Source organism: Rhinopithecus bieti, unplaced genomic scaffold, assembly GCF_001698545.2.
Source record: "Rhinopithecus bieti isolate Rb0 unplaced genomic scaffold, ASM169854v2 scaffold_19546, whole genome shotgun sequence".
Classification (NCBI taxonomy): domain Eukaryota; kingdom Metazoa; phylum Chordata; class Mammalia; order Primates; family Cercopithecidae; genus Rhinopithecus; species Rhinopithecus bieti.
Genome location: NW_016809475.1, coordinates 298,476 through 317,151, shown reverse-complemented (window position 1 = coordinate 317,151; position 18,676 = coordinate 298,476). Strand labels below are relative to the sequence as shown.

The 18,676-nt window shown below is 38.6% G+C and overlaps 1 protein-coding gene across 3 annotated transcripts in view; it reads left to right on the top strand.

Moving 5' to 3' along the window:
• The window catches only part of SP140 (SP140 nuclear body protein), a 158,450-nt gene that overhangs the window by 51,052 nt on the left and 88,722 nt on the right, over positions 1-18,676 (top strand). For 2 of the 3 annotated variants that reach the window (XM_017889513.1, XM_017889514.1), the window contains exons 16-21: positions 8,008-8,073; positions 9,403-9,483; positions 12,087-12,161; positions 14,653-14,757; positions 16,841-16,983; positions 18,462-18,509. In XM_017889513.1, the coding sequence (XP_017745002.1) occupies positions 8,008-8,073; positions 9,403-9,483; positions 12,087-12,161; positions 14,653-14,757; positions 16,841-16,983; positions 18,462-18,509 (518 nt within the window). The remainder of the gene's footprint in view (positions 1-8,007; positions 8,074-9,402; positions 9,484-12,086; positions 12,162-14,652; positions 14,758-16,840; positions 16,984-18,461; positions 18,510-18,676) is intronic. The other variant, XM_017889515.1, reaches the window with a different exon arrangement.

Genomic DNA, 18,676 nt, shown 5'->3' with positions numbered 1-18,676 from the left:
AAAAAAAAAAAAAAAAAAAAATTCACCCTATATGGTTATATTCGATCTTCTAAAAATTTATATTTTTTCAAATTACTTACACTTTTATGGTGTTTTTTATCCTGATTTTAAAATACATATTCCCTATAAACTTTGCTGTTCATATTTCCATTTTTTTCTATGTTTTATTAGCACATTTAGAATTATGTAATATATCTAAATAAATACATTTAAACCGTTACATTTCTCTTTAAATCAATATAACATGCAGTAGATATTATAAACATTTAATATCTTGCCAACTTAACTGTAAAAAGTTTTATTTCATTCCTATTTTAACTTGCATTGCTTTCATTTTTGGTGCAGCTGAGCATTCTTCATTTGTTCTTGGCCATTTTTATTTTTTCTTCTATGAGTGCTTGGAACTTATATTTTGCTAGTGTGTTGTCTTTTTTTCCCCATGCTTTAGGACAACAGGAATACTTACGTGTGACGTATACTGAATGTCACCTATGTGTGTTGTCATATTTGATGTTATTCTTTTAGGTTTCTTTGTGGTACAGGCACATCTCATTTGATTGCACTTCGCTTTATTGTACTTTGAGGATATTGTGAGTTTTACAAATTGAATGTTTGTGATAACCCTGTGTCAAAAAAAGTCTATTAGTGCCCTTTTTCCAACAACATGTGCTCACTTTGTGTCTCTGTTACATTTTGGTCATTCTCGCAAGATTTCAAACTTTATTATTATTATTATTCCTGTTATGGTAGTATGAACGGTAACAACAATGATCTTTGATGTTACTATTCTAACTGTCTATGGCACCACACTCTGTGTTCGTATAAGATGGCAAACCTAATAAATGTTGTGTGTGTTTCAGCTGCTTCACTGACCAGCTGTTCCCCAGTCTCTCTCCCTCTCTTGGACTGTCCTCTTTCCTGAGACAAAAAAAAATATGGAAATTAAGTCAATGAATAATCCTACAATGGCCTCTAAAGGCTTAAGTTAAAGGAAGAGTCACATGTGTCTCACTTTAAATAAAAAGCTAGAAATGATAAGGCTTAGTTAGGAAGCCATGTCAAAAGCCAAGATAGGCTGAAAACTAGGCCTGTTGCAGCAAACAATTAGCCAAGATATGAAGTGCTACTCCAGTGAACACATGAATGATAAGAAAGTGGAACAGACTTATTGCTGATATGGAGAAAGTATGAGTGATCTGGATAGAAGATCCAACCAGCCACAACATTCCCTTAAGCCAAACCTTAATCCAGAGTGAGGCCTAAACTCTCTTCCATTCTATAAAGGCTGAAAGATGTGGGAAGCTGCATAAGAAAAGTTTGTGACTCGCTGATGTTGGTTCCTGAGGCTGAAGGAAAGAAACTGTCTCATAACATTAAAGGGCAAGGCAAAGCAACAAATCTGATGTAGAAGCTGCAGCAGGTTGTCCAGAAGCTCTAGCTAAGGTCATTGATGGAGTTGGCTACACTAAACCACAGATTTACAGTGTAGACTAAACAGCCTTCCATTGAAAGAAGATTCTATCTAGAACTGTCATAGCTACAGAGGAGAAGTCAATGCCTGGCTTCAAAGCTCCACGGAACAGGCTGAGTCTCTTCTTAGAGGCTAATGGAGCAGGTGACTTTCACTTGAAGCCAATGCTCATTCACCATTCTGAAAATCCTAGGGCCCTAAAGAATTATTCTAAGTCTACTCTGCCTGTGCTGTGTAATTGGAATAAAGCCCAGATGACAGCACATCAGTTTACAGCATGTTTTACTGAATATTTTAAACCCACTGTTGAGACATACTCCTCAGAAAAAAAGATTCCTTTCAAAGTATTACTGTTCATTGACAGTACACCTAATCATCCAGGAGCTCTGATGGAGATGTACAAGGTGACTAATGTTATTTCCATGCCTGCTAACACAACATCCATTCTGCAGCCCATGGATCGAAGAGTAATTTCAACTAGCAAGTCTTAATATTTAAGAAATACATGTTGTAATGCTATAACTGTCTCTATACATAGTGATTCCTCTGATGAATCTGGGCAAAGTCAATTGGAAAACTTCTGGAAAGGATTCACCATTTTACATGCCATAAGAACATTCATGATTCATGAGAGGAGGTCAAAATATCAACATTAACAGCAATTTAGAAGAAGTTGATTACAATCCTCATGGATGACTTTGAAGGGTTCAAGACATCAGTGAAGAAGTAATTGCAAATGTGGCAGAAACAGCCAAGAGAACCAGAATTAGAAGTGGAGCCTGAAGATGTGACTGAATTGCTGCAATCTCATGATAAACCTTGAGTGGATGAGGAGTTGCTTCTTATGAATGAGCAAAGAAAGCAGTTTCTTGAGATGGAATTTATACCTGGTGAAGGTGCTGTGAACATTGTTGAAATGACAACAAAGGATTTAGAAAATATTAGTTGATAAAGCAGCAGCAGGATTTGAGAGGATCTACTGTGATAAAATGATACTAATTTCATTCTTTTTCTTGTGGATATTCAGTTTTCTTAGGACCATTTATTGAAGAGACTATCTTTTCTCCATTATTTATTCTTGGCACCCTTGTCAAGATTAAATGCCCCTTCTTGACATCTGTATTCAGTATAGTGATGTAAGTCCTAGTCAGAGCAAGTAAGCAAGAAAAAAAAAGGCATCCAAATTGGAAAGAAGTTAAATTGTCTGTTTGCAGGTGACACGATCTTCTACGTAGAAAACACTATAAAGTCCATCAAAAAACTGTTGGAGCTAACAAGTGAATTCAGTAAAGTTGCAGGATTCAAAGATCAGTTGTGTTTCTCTGCACTAACAATGAACTATCCAAAAAAGAAATTAAGAAAACAATCCCATTTACAATAGCCGCAAAAGAATAAAATAGGAACCAATTTAACAAGAGGTGAAATATTTGCACACTGAAAACTATGACATTCATGAAAGAAATTGAAAAATATACAAATAAATGGAAAGATATCTCATGTTGAAGAACTGGAAGAATATTGTTAAAATGTCCATATTACCCAAAGTGATCTGGAGAGTCAATGAAATCTCTATCAAAATTTAAATGACATTTTCACAGAAATAGGTAAAAGAATCCTAAAATTTGTATCAAATCATAAAAGACTCCAAATAGGCAAAGTAATTTTGAAAAAAAAAAAAAAAGAAACAAAGCTGGAGGCATCATACTGTCTAATTTTAAACCATGTTACAAAGCAAGAGTAATCAAAACAGTATGGTAGTGGTATAAAAACACACATAAACCAATGCAATAGAATAGGGAACCCAGAAATAAACTCATGCATGTATGTTCAAGTAATCTTTGATAAGGACACCAATAACAGAATTTTCTTCATGTAGATGTTCCACACATCCACTTTTCTTCTCTGCTTTATTGAACTGTAATTTACATAAAACAAATTCATCACCTTAGGGTATAATCAAATTTGTTTTAACAAATGTGTGCAGTTATGTAAATACCTCCACAATCATGACATGTATCATTTCCATCACCCCAAAGTCCACTTGTATTCTTCTCTCCATTCTCTGGTTCTTGACAACAGCTGATCTGTTTTTTGCTGGTTTGTTTTTTAAAAGATGGGACCTCACTGTGTGTTCTAGGATGGCCTTAAACTTCTGGGCTCAAGTGATTCTCCTGCCTCAGACTCCCAAATAAGTGGCAATACAGGCATATACCACCCCTAAACTAAGGTGTTTTTGTTTTTTGGTGTTTTTTGGCAACCTAATGTGTAGTCAATGTTTGTAAATGTTTTCTGCCCCTTGAGAATAATGTACATTTAAACTATTTGTTAGGCTCTGGCTTCACTCCATGTGTATCTTTTTTATCAAGCACAACTTTATTGTTTAAATTCATGTCCATAGTAATTTAAATTTTATTTGCTCCATCAGATTTGCATACAAATGTGTTAAATTCTCACACATGGTTGTATATTTGCCAATTCCTCTTTATTTTGTTGCTTTACTTTGAATATTTTGAGGCCATTCATGATTTATAACTTCTCAATGGATGTTTTTCTTTTGTCATTATACAGCATTCTGCTTTATCCCTGTTAATGCTTTTGCCTTAAAATCTCTTTGGCTGAGTACTAACATTGTTATGCAAACTTTTATGGTTTTTTAAAAATATTTTTCACTCACTTTATGTGATGCCCTCTTGTTCAGCTTTCTTTTATGTCTCTTGTAACTGCACTTAACTTTTGTAATTTTGTCTGATAATCCTAGCTTCTTAATAGGTAAATTTAAATTTGTTTACATTTATTGAGACTCCGGATGTATATGGACCTAAATCTTCTGTGGTATTGTTGACCATTCTTTATTTGTGTTTTCCGTGTCTCCTTCCTGCTTTCTAATGGATTGGTATAAAACTATATATTCTCCCCTTTCTCCCTGCTAGTTTAGAAATTAAACACAAAATTTCTGTAATGTTTTAAATTATGCCCCAATCCCAAAAGATGACAAGGAGCTTATCAGGGTTTCACTACAAACTGAACACCCCATTTCTACCATTTTGGCTATTGTTTAATATTTTATTGTTAACTATAAATTTTGAAACTATTATCATTTTTACAGTTGATATTTACTTAATTTTAAAAAATTATTTTGTATGCTCACCATTGTTCTTTTCTTCGGTTTCACTTTTGTCTAGCTGAAGTAAATTCTTTGTTTTTTCTAGTGAGTGATCTCTAAGTGGTAAACTCTCTAAGTGTTAGATGTACAACTTTGTCTCTACTTTGATAGAACTTTTTAGCTACATTAAAACTTCTAGGTCAATAATTTATTTCTTCTCAGTATAGTAAAGTGATTACTATATTATTTTCTGGAATCTATGGTGTGGCTGATAAAAATTATTTTCTTATTGTAACTAACTGTAACTTCTTGGTAAATATTCTGTCCTTTCTCTCTAAAAGCTTTTTTTTCCCTAAAATTTAATCACAAAAATTTTAAGCATACAGAAGCCTTGGGAGAGTTGTACACTAAACATCAATATACTTTCACATAGATTCACAATTAACATTGTATCATTCCTGATTTATCACTTTTCTATTCATCTATGCATTTCTCTATCCACTCACTAACCGGTGGTCAAGTTTGAAACATTTCAAGGCTGCAGATATTAGCACTCTTCCCCTTCAAATACGTTGGCATGTATATCATTAACTAGAGTTCAATATTTATTTAGAATTATTTTCTTAAGATAAAATTTACAATGAAATGCACAAGTATTAAGTATACCATTTGATGAGTTCTTGTAACTGCATTTTTCTGCACCATCAAAATTCTTATCAAGATACAGAACATGACCATCACCTGGAAAGGTTCCTTATGCCCTGTCCAGTATATCTCACCCACTACCCATCAGGGCAATCACTACTCTTCTTTTTAACTATGATAATCTGGGTTTTTAAAAACTTTATATAAATAAGGTTTTATAGCATATTCTCTTTAGAGTGGGATTTATTTCACACAGCATGTTTTTGAGATTCATCCATATTGTTGGATGTCTCAGTAGTTTGTTCTTTTTCATTGCTAAGTAGTGTACATTATCTGGATATACCAAATTTTGTTTATAATTCTATTCATGGACACCTTGAGTTTTTTAAGTTTTTTGCTATTATGAAAACTCTGCTGAGCACATTCTTGTAGGAATCTTCCTGTTTTTTCATACCTCTTGCGTAAATACCTAGGAACAAAATTGCTGGGATATAGAGTAGACACATCAGTTCTTTCCCCCCAAGACCCATGAAAAGGATGGTGCAGAGCAAGCCCAGGTGGATGCTGCACTCACAGGTGTATGCTGCAGCAGAAGAATCTTAAGCAAATCTCTTCTGGAGGCATCTCCTCTGGAAAATGTCTAAGGAGGGAGATGTTGTCTATTTTATACTGGTCAGGAATACATTTGCCCTATAATCTGGAGGCTACATGATCTCTAGCTTCCAAGACTGCTTTGCTATTCAAATATCCTTGAAGTGATACTCTGAGGCATGTAGAAATGCCATGGAGAATGGCCTTCCACCAAATTCACCCCACATTTTTGCTTCTGGCAAATTTCCCCGTGAAGCCACTACCCCATCAGTCACTCTGATTAGTCGGACCCATGGGTCTACATCTATTCAATTTTTTTCCTACAACATTTAACAAATTTTGACCCAGTGCAGTGGCTCACTCATGTTATCCCAGTACTTTGGGAGGCCAATACAGGAGGATCACTTGAGGTCAGGAGTTCGAAAACCAGCCTGGACAACATAGCGAGACCCCATATCTACACACACACCCGTACACACACATATTTCATAAACTGTAAATGATTTAGGTCCCTTATGACCACCTCTAAGGTACAAGTCCTTACATGAGGGAGGCAATTAGTGCCTGGCTTTCATACAAGAAGTACAATCCCCAGGGCACACGTGGGGCTCCCAGAAGGGAAGTGTACACAATTGTTGGGCTTCCCTGAGTGGTATGTACATTAGTAGGGGGGAAGGTGAACAGTGTCTCCTACATGGTTCCTGGCTGGCTCTAAGCCTTGGAGTTCCCAGTTCTGTTCATCCTTGATTTGTTTGTGTGTGTGGCTAGGGAGAGGGTGGGCATGTGGGGGGGACTGCTTGAGGACAGTCTGTCCAATCTGTCCTATTTGTCCATGACACCAACTAGGTGGCAGCTCCCCTCTAACAAATGACTGAGAATAGTGGTAGGGACAATGTCTAGAGGGTTCTATGTGGGACCTCAGAAGCTGGACCCAGCCTCTGCCGTCTCATGGCTGGTGCAGAGAGGCTGACCCAGCATTCTCAGAGGTGGGAGCACTGGAGCAGGGTGTTTTCCTTCTGGACAAAGGATCCTTGGGTTCTTCTGAAAGACAGATATCACCAATGCTCCTCTTTCTCCCATACCTCTTTAGATGTCTGGATTTTTGCTCTTGCTTCACTGCTGCAAAATCTGCTATACCATTCCAGTGGCTGTACCTTCATTTTTTATCCTAATCATCTCCTTTTCTCACTTAGACTTTCCATCTGCAAAATTAGATAGTAGAAAAAAGCATTTTCATAAAGTGTGTCTGGAGTTAAATCTGAACCCCTAGGCTCTTTCAAGGCCATACCCACCAGGCTGGTAGGGGAAAGGATGAGGCATCATCCCTAGGAATGGTCACAACAGAATCCTGAATCTTCAAGATAGGTCTACAGAACACTTGCAATCCCCACCACTTCTGTCCTGGTCACTATCCAGGAAGGAGATGATCCCTTTCTGGGGGCTGCTCCCTTCAGTGAGCCTACTGCCCTCCCACAGTGTGCAGACAGGAGGAGATGAGGGACAGTCAGAAAATCAGTGCACTGTGGAGTCACTTTTCTGATAAAGGGCACATCAGACTACAAATGGTCCAGACAGCCAGATTCAGGACACTGATGAGTTTCTGGGGTCACAATAGCATTCCTGGAGTCAGCTGCTCTGCAGCCTGACAGTGTGCAGGCACTGCTGCGATTATTTAATGAAATTATATAGGGATTCTATAATGAGTATGTAATTACATAATGAAAGCTCTCCACATCAAGTTCAGAATATCTCCCAACTTCCAATATAGAATATTATTTATAACATAATATTATAGTGAGAATATTATTTATAACATGATATTATAGTGAGAAGGCTTCAAGGAAGATGCCTTCTCATTGCACATTTGCATTTACACAACAAACACTTGAAAAAGGAACATGGAACAGCAGTTATCATTCACTCTAAGGTGCCAGCAAGAGTTAATTTTCTATTAAAAATTTTGTTTCAAAGAAGGTCATCTCCTATAGTCTCTCCCAAGCCCATGGCCCAAGGCTCATGCAGAGATAAAATATAACTCTGTACTCAACCTCCACACTGCTACACTGATCCTAAAGTATTTTGCCCCATTCCTGTGGACCAAAGTATGAAAAAAAATCTTTAATCTTACTGGCATATAAAACTCAAATAATTATATTTATACCGCTGCATAATTAACTTTATTCTCTTTGGCTTGAAGGAAAAAAGAGGGGGCATTGCTGGACCAGAGTAAGAAGGAGAATGCAGAAAAACGTCCAACAAAATGGTAAGCAGGCAAAGTGAAGTCGTTACAGCTTTTGAGTTTATTAGTGCACTGCCCATTGTATTCTTGAAGGCCTGCAGTTCCTGAGGGCCAGGAGAGTTCTGTACCTCCTGTATCAGTTAGGATGTAGACTAACAGGCTGTGACAAAGAGGCCTGAGAATGCAATGGCTTCAACAAAATGGTTTTCTCATGCATGTAATAGTCCAGAGGCCCACAGTTAATAAGGAGATGTTATCATCCTCAGTATGACTTTCTTCCCTAGCTCAAGAACTTTTTATTAATTTGGAAAGACATTCCTAAGAGGACTAAATGAAGAAATCAGGGTGTATCTCTATGTGTGCACAATTGTAAAAAAAAAAGTATAACCATATTTTATGTGCAATTTATACTTCTGAAGTATATTTTTATGTATCCTGATATATGCACATGTAATTATTTATCTGTACATATAAAGAGACATAAATATAGAAAAGTGGATGACAGTTCATTCATAAAAATATATGTAGTGGTTACATTTGGTCAGTGTAATAGAGGCGATGTTTATATTTTATTTGTGGTTTTCAAATGTATATGTGTATGTTAAAATATTATAAATCTCCAACATTTTAATGAAAAGTGTTATTCAAAAGTAACATATGCAAAAGAAAAGACTAGGAGAATATTTTGCACAAATCATCATCTGGAGATAGCCATCCTCATCTGTGGCTATCTCCAGATGGTGATGTTTCATATCATTTTATTTTCTGAATTTCCTGTAAATACATATGTTCTTTATAATCAGGCCCTGAAATCTTGGAAATTTATTTTAGTCATGGTCTGAGGACTTCCTTTCTTCTAGACGATAAAGGCCAAGTCTCATTTTCTAAATGATTGTCAATTTTGAATCAGTGGATCTAAAATAGTAAGATTTTAGAGTCCTATTGAAAATCGTTAATTTTTACCAATCTTGCCAGTTGATGTGGCTGCCTGGTTGGTGGATGTGACAGCTTTGTTTAGAAAGAAAAAAAAAGGGACTGCATGCATTTTAAGAATGGCTGTTTTCAAATTGAAAATTTGTTTGGACTGAATCATTATAACATTTTCATTTAAGTCTGTGTGTATGTAGACAAATTCTAAGAGACTTCAATGTACAATTAAATCCTGTGTGTAACTTAAAAGTCAACAATCTCAAAAGCAGAAAATGCTCTGGACACCTGCTTGAGGTTCCTTGTCTGAGTGTCTGAAAAAAGGGGATCCAGAATGAAACCCAGGACTCCCTCACTTGCTTTTGGTCCAGCCTGTCAGTTTTTCTGCCCAGTTCTATTAATACATTTTCCCCTGCCTAACCCCAGAACACAGCAAAGCCGATGGCCAGGTGGTCTTGAATGAAAAGAAGGCAAACGTGAATCTGAAAGACCTTTCCAAGATTAGGGGTAAGATAAAGTTTGTGCCGCTTTCCCTTTGCCCTACAGGTCAATACATTTTTTTTTATTATTATACTTTATGTTCTAGGGTACATGTGCACAACGTGCAGGTTTGTGTACGTGTGCCATGTTGGTTTGCTGCACCCATTAACTCATCATTTACATTAGGTATATCTCCTAATGCTATCCCTCCCTGCTCTCCCTACCCCGCAATAGGCCCCGGTGTGTGATGTTCCCCTTCCTGTGTCCAAGTGATCTCATTATTCAGTTCTCAACTATGAGTGAGAACATGAGGTGTTTGGTTTTCTGTTCTTGTGATAGTTTGCTGAGAATGATGGTTTTCAGCTGCATCCATGTCCCTACAAAGGACATGAACTCATCCTTTTTTTATGGCTGCATAGTATTCCATGGTGTATATGTGCCACATTTTCTTAATCCAGTCTATCATTGATGGACATTTGGATTGATTCCAAGTCTTTGCTATTGTGAATAGTGCCGCAATAAACATATGTGTGCATGTATCTTTATAACAGCATAATTTATAATCCTTTGGGTATATACCCAGTAATGGGATGGCTGGGTCAAATGGTATTTCTAGTTCTAGATCCTTGAGGAATCGCCACACTGTGTTCCACAATGGTTGAACTAGTTTACAGTCGACCAACAGTGTAAAAGTGTTTCTATTTCTCCACATCCTCTTCAGCATCCACAGGAACAGAAAACCAAACACTACATGTTCTCACTCATAGGTGGGAATTGAACAATGAGAACACTTGAACACAGGAAGGGGAACATCACACACCGGAGCCTGTCGTGGGGTGGGGGGAGGGAGGGGAGGGATAGCATTAGGAGATATACCTAATGTAAATGATAAGTTAATGGGTGCAGCACACCAACATGGCACATGTATACATATGTAACAAACCTGAACGTTGTGCACATGTACCCTAGAATTTAAAGTATAATTAAAAAAAAAAAAAGAATTAACGGAGACTTCATGATGAAGGCAAAAAAAAAAACCCAAAACAAAAACAATAAAGCACCTTCCCTCCTTCAGCCTGGGCAAGCCTTAGTCTGGAGCACATATAGTTGGGGGTGACATGGTCAGTGTCTTCTCTTATTCTGTCTTGGCCCTACCCCTACTCCATAGCTGTTGGCTTGGTCCTATCAAGGATTTGGGGAGGTGAGAGAGAGGGGTGAGATCAGAGGGTGGAGGTGTCTTGCCTGACAGGTGCAGCCGTGAAATGAAATTACAAGTGTTGATGCACAATCACTAGCTCTTTCTTCCATGAGATGCTTTCATCAACTGCCTTGCAAGGGAAGGAGAGGGGTCAGGCATCACAGCTTGACTTATTTTGAAAATAGAGCTTTACTTCTACAACCTGCATGTGAGTGAAAGGCTGAACCTGGTGTCATCAGTTCCACTAACTCTTTCTATGGTTGCATACATGGACTAATGCATTGTCCTAGGATGTGGGTGCTCAACTCAACCTACTTGCTTGGGACTTTCTCAATTTTGCCCATGAAACTCTCATTTCCAAGCCATAGGTCCACTTTGGGTCTGGTTGCTCCTTTTTACTTTGGTGGCCTAATACGCTCATGATATGCTTAGCATTTATAGTACTTAGGAATGAGTAGGCTGGAAAATATTTCCTCATGGGCCTACATGACCCTGACCAGCACCCCCAGATGGTGGTCATTGGATGGTGGACATCCAACACAAGAAGGAAAGAACATTTTGCTTTCCTGCCTTGGAAAATAAAACACATTTGAACGATAGTAAACCTTGAGATGCCCACCCACAGCCAATTAACACGCACACGGGAGAACCTCATTGGCCGCAGCATCTGCCATGTCAATCCTTATTACCATTTGGAATGAAGGCTGTGGAAGTCTCAATTCTACCCATTCCTCATGGTTAATTTTCTTCTGATTAATTTCTTAAATCCCAATATTTCTTTTTTCCAAAGTCATGTGGACAAAGCCCTGGTCACATTTACTATTACTTTCAGCACAAAGGCATGAATATCGTCCCTCAATGTGGTATGTGCAGCATACATCTCACCTATGGAACACCTAATAGGGTTTCTCTTAACTCACAGAACTGCCATTTATTTTTGTCTCTGCTAAGAGAAACCCAAATACCTTCGCTTAATTTTGTAGTTTTGTCTCAATTTTCTCTGAATATTTTAGTTTCTCTAATGACCGTAATTATCATTTTTATTTTGCAAAGATTAAATAAATTAGTGGATGTGTAGGTGTTTAACATGTATTATATGCCATATATATTTCAATTATATATATTTGAAATGAAATATGAAATCAACCTTCAAAATCTGGAATGAAGCATTTATGCTTTTGCTTGAGATATATGTGAAATACTGATTTCAATTAGTCTTTTCCTAATATAAGAATAGGAAAATGAAATATAAAGTGACCCTAATATTAGCTATCTCAGTCTTCATACCTTAAAGGCTAGGGTTTAAATCTTTTTATTTATACATTAAACAGGCGTTTGGAAAGTTACATTTAAATGGAATTTTTGAAAAGCTGTAATATGTGTAACACAGATACTCATAAATGACTGTGATTATATTATTCTGCTTTCTCAGGGAGAAAGAGAGGCAAACCTGGAACCCACTTCACTCAGAGTGACAAAGCTCCACAGAAAAGTGTCCGATCAAGAGGTAAAAAAGAAAAAAGGAATGTGATTTCAGTAACTAAACATCTAATTTCCTGTGCAGTACACTGTACTTTCAGTAATAAACCCATTTCCTTAATTGTTTTATGAAGTTGTACTAACTAGTGAGAAATCTATCCTATTTAGTCATTTTCCAAAATGTGTCAAGGAAAGAAGGAAGTAAGTTGGTGATGAATCTACAACCAGACCCCAGGGACCCAGGGGCCACTAAAGTGCTACTTTCACTGAAATGATAAATTTCAAGGCTGGAGATAGTTCATTGCCATACAAAGGGTATAACCCATAAGTGATTTAGCTGACCTTCCCCTGGCTACACAGAAAGCCACAGGTTGTACACTAAGGGTGAAGCAGAGTTGTGATTAGAGATCTGTGTCCTAAGACTTTCTTTTTCTTTGTGTGGGCTTAGGCTGATCACTTGAGTTTCTTTGTCTCAGTTTTCTCATCTGGAAAGCAAGAGCATGAATTAGGCCAACCATCTTTCTTTCTTTTTCTTTTTTTATACTTTAAGTTCTGGGATACCTGTGTAGAATGTACAGGTTTGTTACATATGTATACATGTGTCATGGTGGTTTGCTGCACCCATCAACCCATCATCTACATTAGGTATTTCTCCTAATGCTATCCTTCCCCTAGCTCCCAACTCCCGACAGGCCCTAGTGTGTGATGTTCCCCTCCCTGTGTCCATGTGTCCTCACTGTTCAACTCCTACTTATGAGTGAGAACATATGATGTTTGGTTTTCTGTTCCTGTGTTAGTTTGCTGAGAATGATGATTTCCAGCTTTATCCATGTCCCTGTAAAGGACATGAACTCATTATTCTTTATGACTGCATAGTGTTTCATGGTGTATATGTGCCACATTTTCTTTATCCAGTCTATCATTGATGGACATTTGGGTTGGTTCCTAGTCTTTGCTATTGTGAACACTGCTGCAATAAACACACACATGTGTGTGTGTCTTTATAGTAGAATGATTTATAATCCTTTGGGTATAACCAGTAATGGGATTGCTGCGTCAAATGGTATTTCTGGTTCTAGATCCTTGAGGAATCACCACACTGTCTTCCTTAACGGTTGAACTAATTTATGCTTCAACCAACAGTGTTAAAGCGTACCTGTTTCTCCATATCCTCTTCAGCATCTGTTGTCTCCTGAGTTTTTAATCATTACCATTCTAAGTGGCTTGAGATGGTATCTCATTGTAGTTTTGATTTGCATTTCTCTAATGACCAGTGATGATGAGCTTTTATTCGTGTTTGTTGGCTGGATAAATGTCTTCTTTTAAGAATTATCTGTTCATATCCTTTGCCCACTTTTTGATGGGGTTGTTCTTTTCTTGTAAATTTGTTTTAAGTTTCTTGTAGATTCTGGATATTAGCCCTTTGTCAGAGAGATAGATTGCAAAAATTTTCTTCCATTCTGTAGGTAGGCCAACCATCTTTCTTATTAGTCCATCCCAGTCCTAATAGTCTGCCTTTCTAAAAATTTGTCTCAGGACAAAGGACAGCTCCCCTGTTTATCATGACTTCTATTGCCCAGACTGGAGTGCAGTGGTGTGATCTCACTACAGACTCCACCTCCCAGGTTCAAGCAATTCTCCTGACTTAGCCTCCCAAGTAGCTGGGATTACAGGTGGGCACCACCATACCTGGCTAATTTTTGTATTTTTAATAGAGACGGAGTTTTGCCATGTTGGCCAGGCTGGTCTTGAACTCCTGACGTCAAGTGATCCACCTGCCTCACCCTCCCAAAGTGCTGAGATTATAGGTATGAGCCACTATGCCTGGCCCTACACCTTTGGTTGGAAGGGAAAGATTCACTGCTTACCCTCCTGGAATTCCTTTGAAGACCTTACACCCCCTTCTCTGTGAAATCAGGTCTCCAGTCCCCCACCTGCCACTCCATATAATTTTCAGATTATTCTAGAGCTCCCTGAGCTCTTCTCTCAGCTACAGGGAATGCTGACAGGACGGAGAAATGAACTAAAGCAGAGAACAAAAATAGAAGGCAGACATCATCTCCATTAGGTTATCCTATCATTACCCTCTCCCTGCTTGCCCCGTCAGTGCTCAAATGGGGAGATTGAATATGATCTCTGGCTTCATCTAAGGCTACCTACCTGCAGCAAAGCAGCATAGCTGGAGAGCTCCTGTCAGAACAGTGACAGCAACTGAGTTTCATTGTCATATAAGAATCAGTGGCGCTTACTAGATTAGAAGTTAAACCAGTTTTACTGAAGTCTAAGTTCTCTGCTAAAGTATTCTGTTTTGTATGAAATTTGAAAGGTGAAATTGGGGTAGACATTCTGTAATTATGGATCAAAAATGCCACTTGGAAGAAAGACTTTGAAACTCTAGAGGTTTTTGGAATGGAATTTCCTAAGTATCTCTTGTGTCTTTCTAGGAATTACCTCAGTAGGGAGGGAGGGGGGATGTGCCTTTGCAAAGTGAGACATGATGAAGAAATCCTCTCTTTCAGCTTCAAGAAAGCACAAAGATGAAACTGTGGATTTTCAGGCTCCTTTACTTCCGGTGACCTGTGGTGGGGTGAAGGGAATTTTACATAAGGAGAAATTGAAACAAGGTGAGTTTCATGGTCTTCTTTAATTTGCAGCTCCTATCTGAAGGCATCACAAGTAGTGGGGAATTATCATGTGAATTACACATCATTCAAGGAGTTTGGCCCCAGTTTGGCTTGAGGGAAGGAGGAAGGGATTTCTAAGATGATGTTTTCAGACTTTAAGAAATCACACCCATTAGATGCTGACTCGCACATGGAGTGTCCAGGGGTTGCCCAAAGAACCAAAGAGAAGTGCAGGAACATCAGTTCACAGATGGAAAATGTCACATATTTTACTTTGAATCAGACAGAAAAATGAAGAGGCCTTCAACCTCGACCTTCATATTCTCTCTCCCTTCTGGAGTGCCATCACCAGGGTAGGGTGCTTGGTATAGGGAGATGATCACAGAATTTGGGATCACGAAGCCTGAGTTCCAGCCTTGGCTGTGCGAGGAGTGACTGTTCCATTCTGAATAGAGAAGGGGACCTTTCTGAACCTGAAATTTCTCATCCAAGAGAGGAAACGATAATGAAAAACCTGCCTCATGATGTAGCTGTGATAATTAGTTTACATATTGATGTAAAATATGTAAATTTACATGTTTTTACTGTAAATTATAAAACTTTGCCAAAAAATGTCTATTAGAATGGCCATCATCTTAGACCAATCTTAATATGACTCTCTGGACGTCAATTAACAGAAATGTTTGCATTGTGACTATTTCTAAACAGCTTTACTGAGATATAGTTCATATATCATACAACTCACCACTTAGAGTGTACAAATCAACTTTTTTGTGTGTATTCACAGAATTGTACAGCCATCATTGTCGTCTAATTTTAGAACAATTTGTTCCACACTAAAAAGAAAAGCCCATGTCAATTAGCAGTCAATGCCCATTCCCACCTAAGCAGCCACTAATCTATTTTCTGCTCTGTAAGTTTGCCTATTGTAGGCCTGTCTAGAAATGGAATCCTATAATACATGCCCTTTCCTAACTGCCTTCATTCACTGATTGTGGTATTTTCAAAGTTCATCCATAATGAATGTATTAGTACTTCATTTCTTTTATTGACAAATAATATATTTCATTGTATAGATATACCACATTTTGTTTATAAACTCATCATTTGGAACTATTTTCACTCTTTGGCTATTATAAATAATGCTGTCCTGAACATTTGTGTAACAAGTTTTGTGTGAACATATTTCAATTATTTGGGGTATATATTCAAGAGAGAAATTACTGCATCATATGGTAATTCTATGTTTAACTAATTGAGGGATCACCAAAGTGTTTTTCACAGTGGCTGCACTATTCTGTATTCCTCCTGGCAGTGTGTGAAGGCTCAATTTCTCTACATGCTCACCAACTTTGTTATCATCTGTCTGTCTTTTTTTATTACAGTCATCCTATCATCCTAGTGGGTGTGACATGGTATCTCATTGTGGTTTTGCTTTGTGTTTCCTTAATGGCTAATGGTATTGAGCATGTGACTATCTTTTACATATAAATTAAATTTTTTATTGGATAGCATTTCACAATTAGTTTTTTAATATCAGCTACCCATGATTGCAGGGGTGTGAAAATCTCTGTTCACTAATGCCACTAAACTGCATAAAACATGTTATAATTGAGAATGCAGATGTTGCTGGAGTGACCCCTGAGCCACAGGGCACCCATCTGAGACCATAGCCACAAGTTGAGTATTCTGCCTCCAACATTGCCCTCACAGCCATCTGGAGACTCAGGCCTGGTCTCTACTTCCAAATTTGAATAGAAAATTGGAATGCTCTGATCTTTCAGAATTACTTGCTTTTCCTTCTGTAAGTGCTTTTGAAACGCTTAAAAGGTTGCTCTTGTTGACAACCATCACTTTCTTAATGGATGAAGATCAAAGAAATGTGCATCCCCACCAGGAAATATCCTTAGAGGGGACTTTCAGGCTGGATTTGGGGCCTCTGAAGTCTGAGAGGGAAGGCCAGACCCTCCTGCTATTGATCTTGATCAGAAATTGGGTGGCTCTAGATCCAGTGTGTTGAGTGGCCACAGTCTGAGTGCTGGGAACAAAGAGGGCTCAGGATCAACTTACCCTGGTCTTACAGGAATCTTGGTGAAGTGTATACAGAGTGAGGCTGGAAATTGGTTCACCCCCAGGGAATTTGAAACCAAAGGAGGCCACGCAAGATCAAAGAACTGGAAGCTGAGTGTGCGCTGTGGCGGGTGGCCCCTACGATGGCTGATAGAGGTATTCCAATGACAAGGGGCCAGACCTGTGTCCGTTCTTGTTCCCTAATAATGAGGAGACTGTTTATTCACCAAATATTTGTTAGGTTATTGCTAAAGCCTTGATGCCAGTGGGTTTATCCTCTCACTCAGGAGAGAGAGACCCCATATCCATAACCACACTACAGTGCAACACATCCACGTTGTACCAGGGGCTCCATTATGATAGGCTCAGCAGCTTGAAGGAGGAAAGGGTCATTCTGACTAGGGTGCATGGCAGACAGCTTTGTGCACTGAAAGAAAGAAAGGAGTTGATAGTCAAGCAGTGGAAGAAGACACTTCAGAGAAAGAATGGCATAAAAGCCAGAATGCTATGCAAACCAGAACCATGGCAAAAGTAGCTCTGTGGATTTAGGTAGTACAGATTGTGAGCAATTAGGTATACTTTAACAATTGGGGCAGTTTGTGGAGGGCTTTAATGCCAGGCTAAGGAGTTTAAACCTATAATTGAGATAACAAGGATTCGGTGAAATCTTCTAGGATTGGAAATGACATTTAAAGCAATATTTTATTTTATTTTTAGGAGACAGTCTCACTCTGTTGCCCAAGCAGGAATGCAGTGGCTCTATCTTGACTCACTGCAACCTCCGCCTCCCAGGTTCAAGTGATTCTTGTGCCTCAGCCTCTTGAGTAGCTGGAACTACAGTCATGCACCACCATGCCAGGCTAATTTTTATATTTTTAGTAGAGATGGGTTTTGCCATGTTGGCCAGGCTGATCTCGAATTCCTGGTGTCCAGTGGGAGGTCTCCTCGACCTCCCAAAGTGCTGAGATTACAGGCGACAGCCACCGCGTCCGGCCGTAAAACAGTATTTTAGACAGCCATGGGGCTTTCCCCCTAGCAAACCTATACTCAATTCAGAATGCTCAGTTCAAGTGTGACCCCTTCCTGAATGTTCATTGACCTGGCCATGGGTCATCACTTCCAGGGCTCCTGAGGCCTCTATTAAGGCCTTTCTACTAAGGCCTTTCATTCACTGTTTTATATTTATTCTTTTGTGAGTGCTTTTTGTCTGTAGACCCCTTTAGGTTTTCCCATCTTCATGTGCCCAAGATTGATCAGAGTTACTGATACCCAGTAGCAGCCAATAAGTGTATGCTGCTTGGATAGCTGTGGTGTAGGGACTCCAGCTGGAGTGGCACTGGTGGGACTGGAAAAGAGGTGATAGGTGGTATGGGATTGTGAAGGAAAACCTCTTAGGATTTAGGAAAGAAGCACAAGAGAAGGGAAAATTGTCCTGAAGATGCTTTTCTGGTTTCTATTGATTGAAGTCTAGAAGAAGCACAGGTGAAGAGAGGGAGATGGTTTCTCATTAGACACCTTGGGTTTGAGCTGGCAGTGGAACACTCAGGTAGAAATATTTGGGAGGAGGTTGGAAATGCCAGACTCACAAAACAGAAACAAGGCTGACTATGTACCTGAATCTTTTTGTCTTTCAGAATGGATTTCTGCCTAATCCTCCAAGAATATATTCCAGGAAAAAAAAGGTGATTATTACATAGCTTTCTACAGCTTCATGTCACATAACTGATTTAACATGCACAAAATCTTATTTTATGGGGTCTGAAATGGGTAAATATAATTAAGCTTTCACCATCACTACCCACCTTAAAATACACTTTGCATGTATTCCTTCAGAGTTGCTAATTTCAAT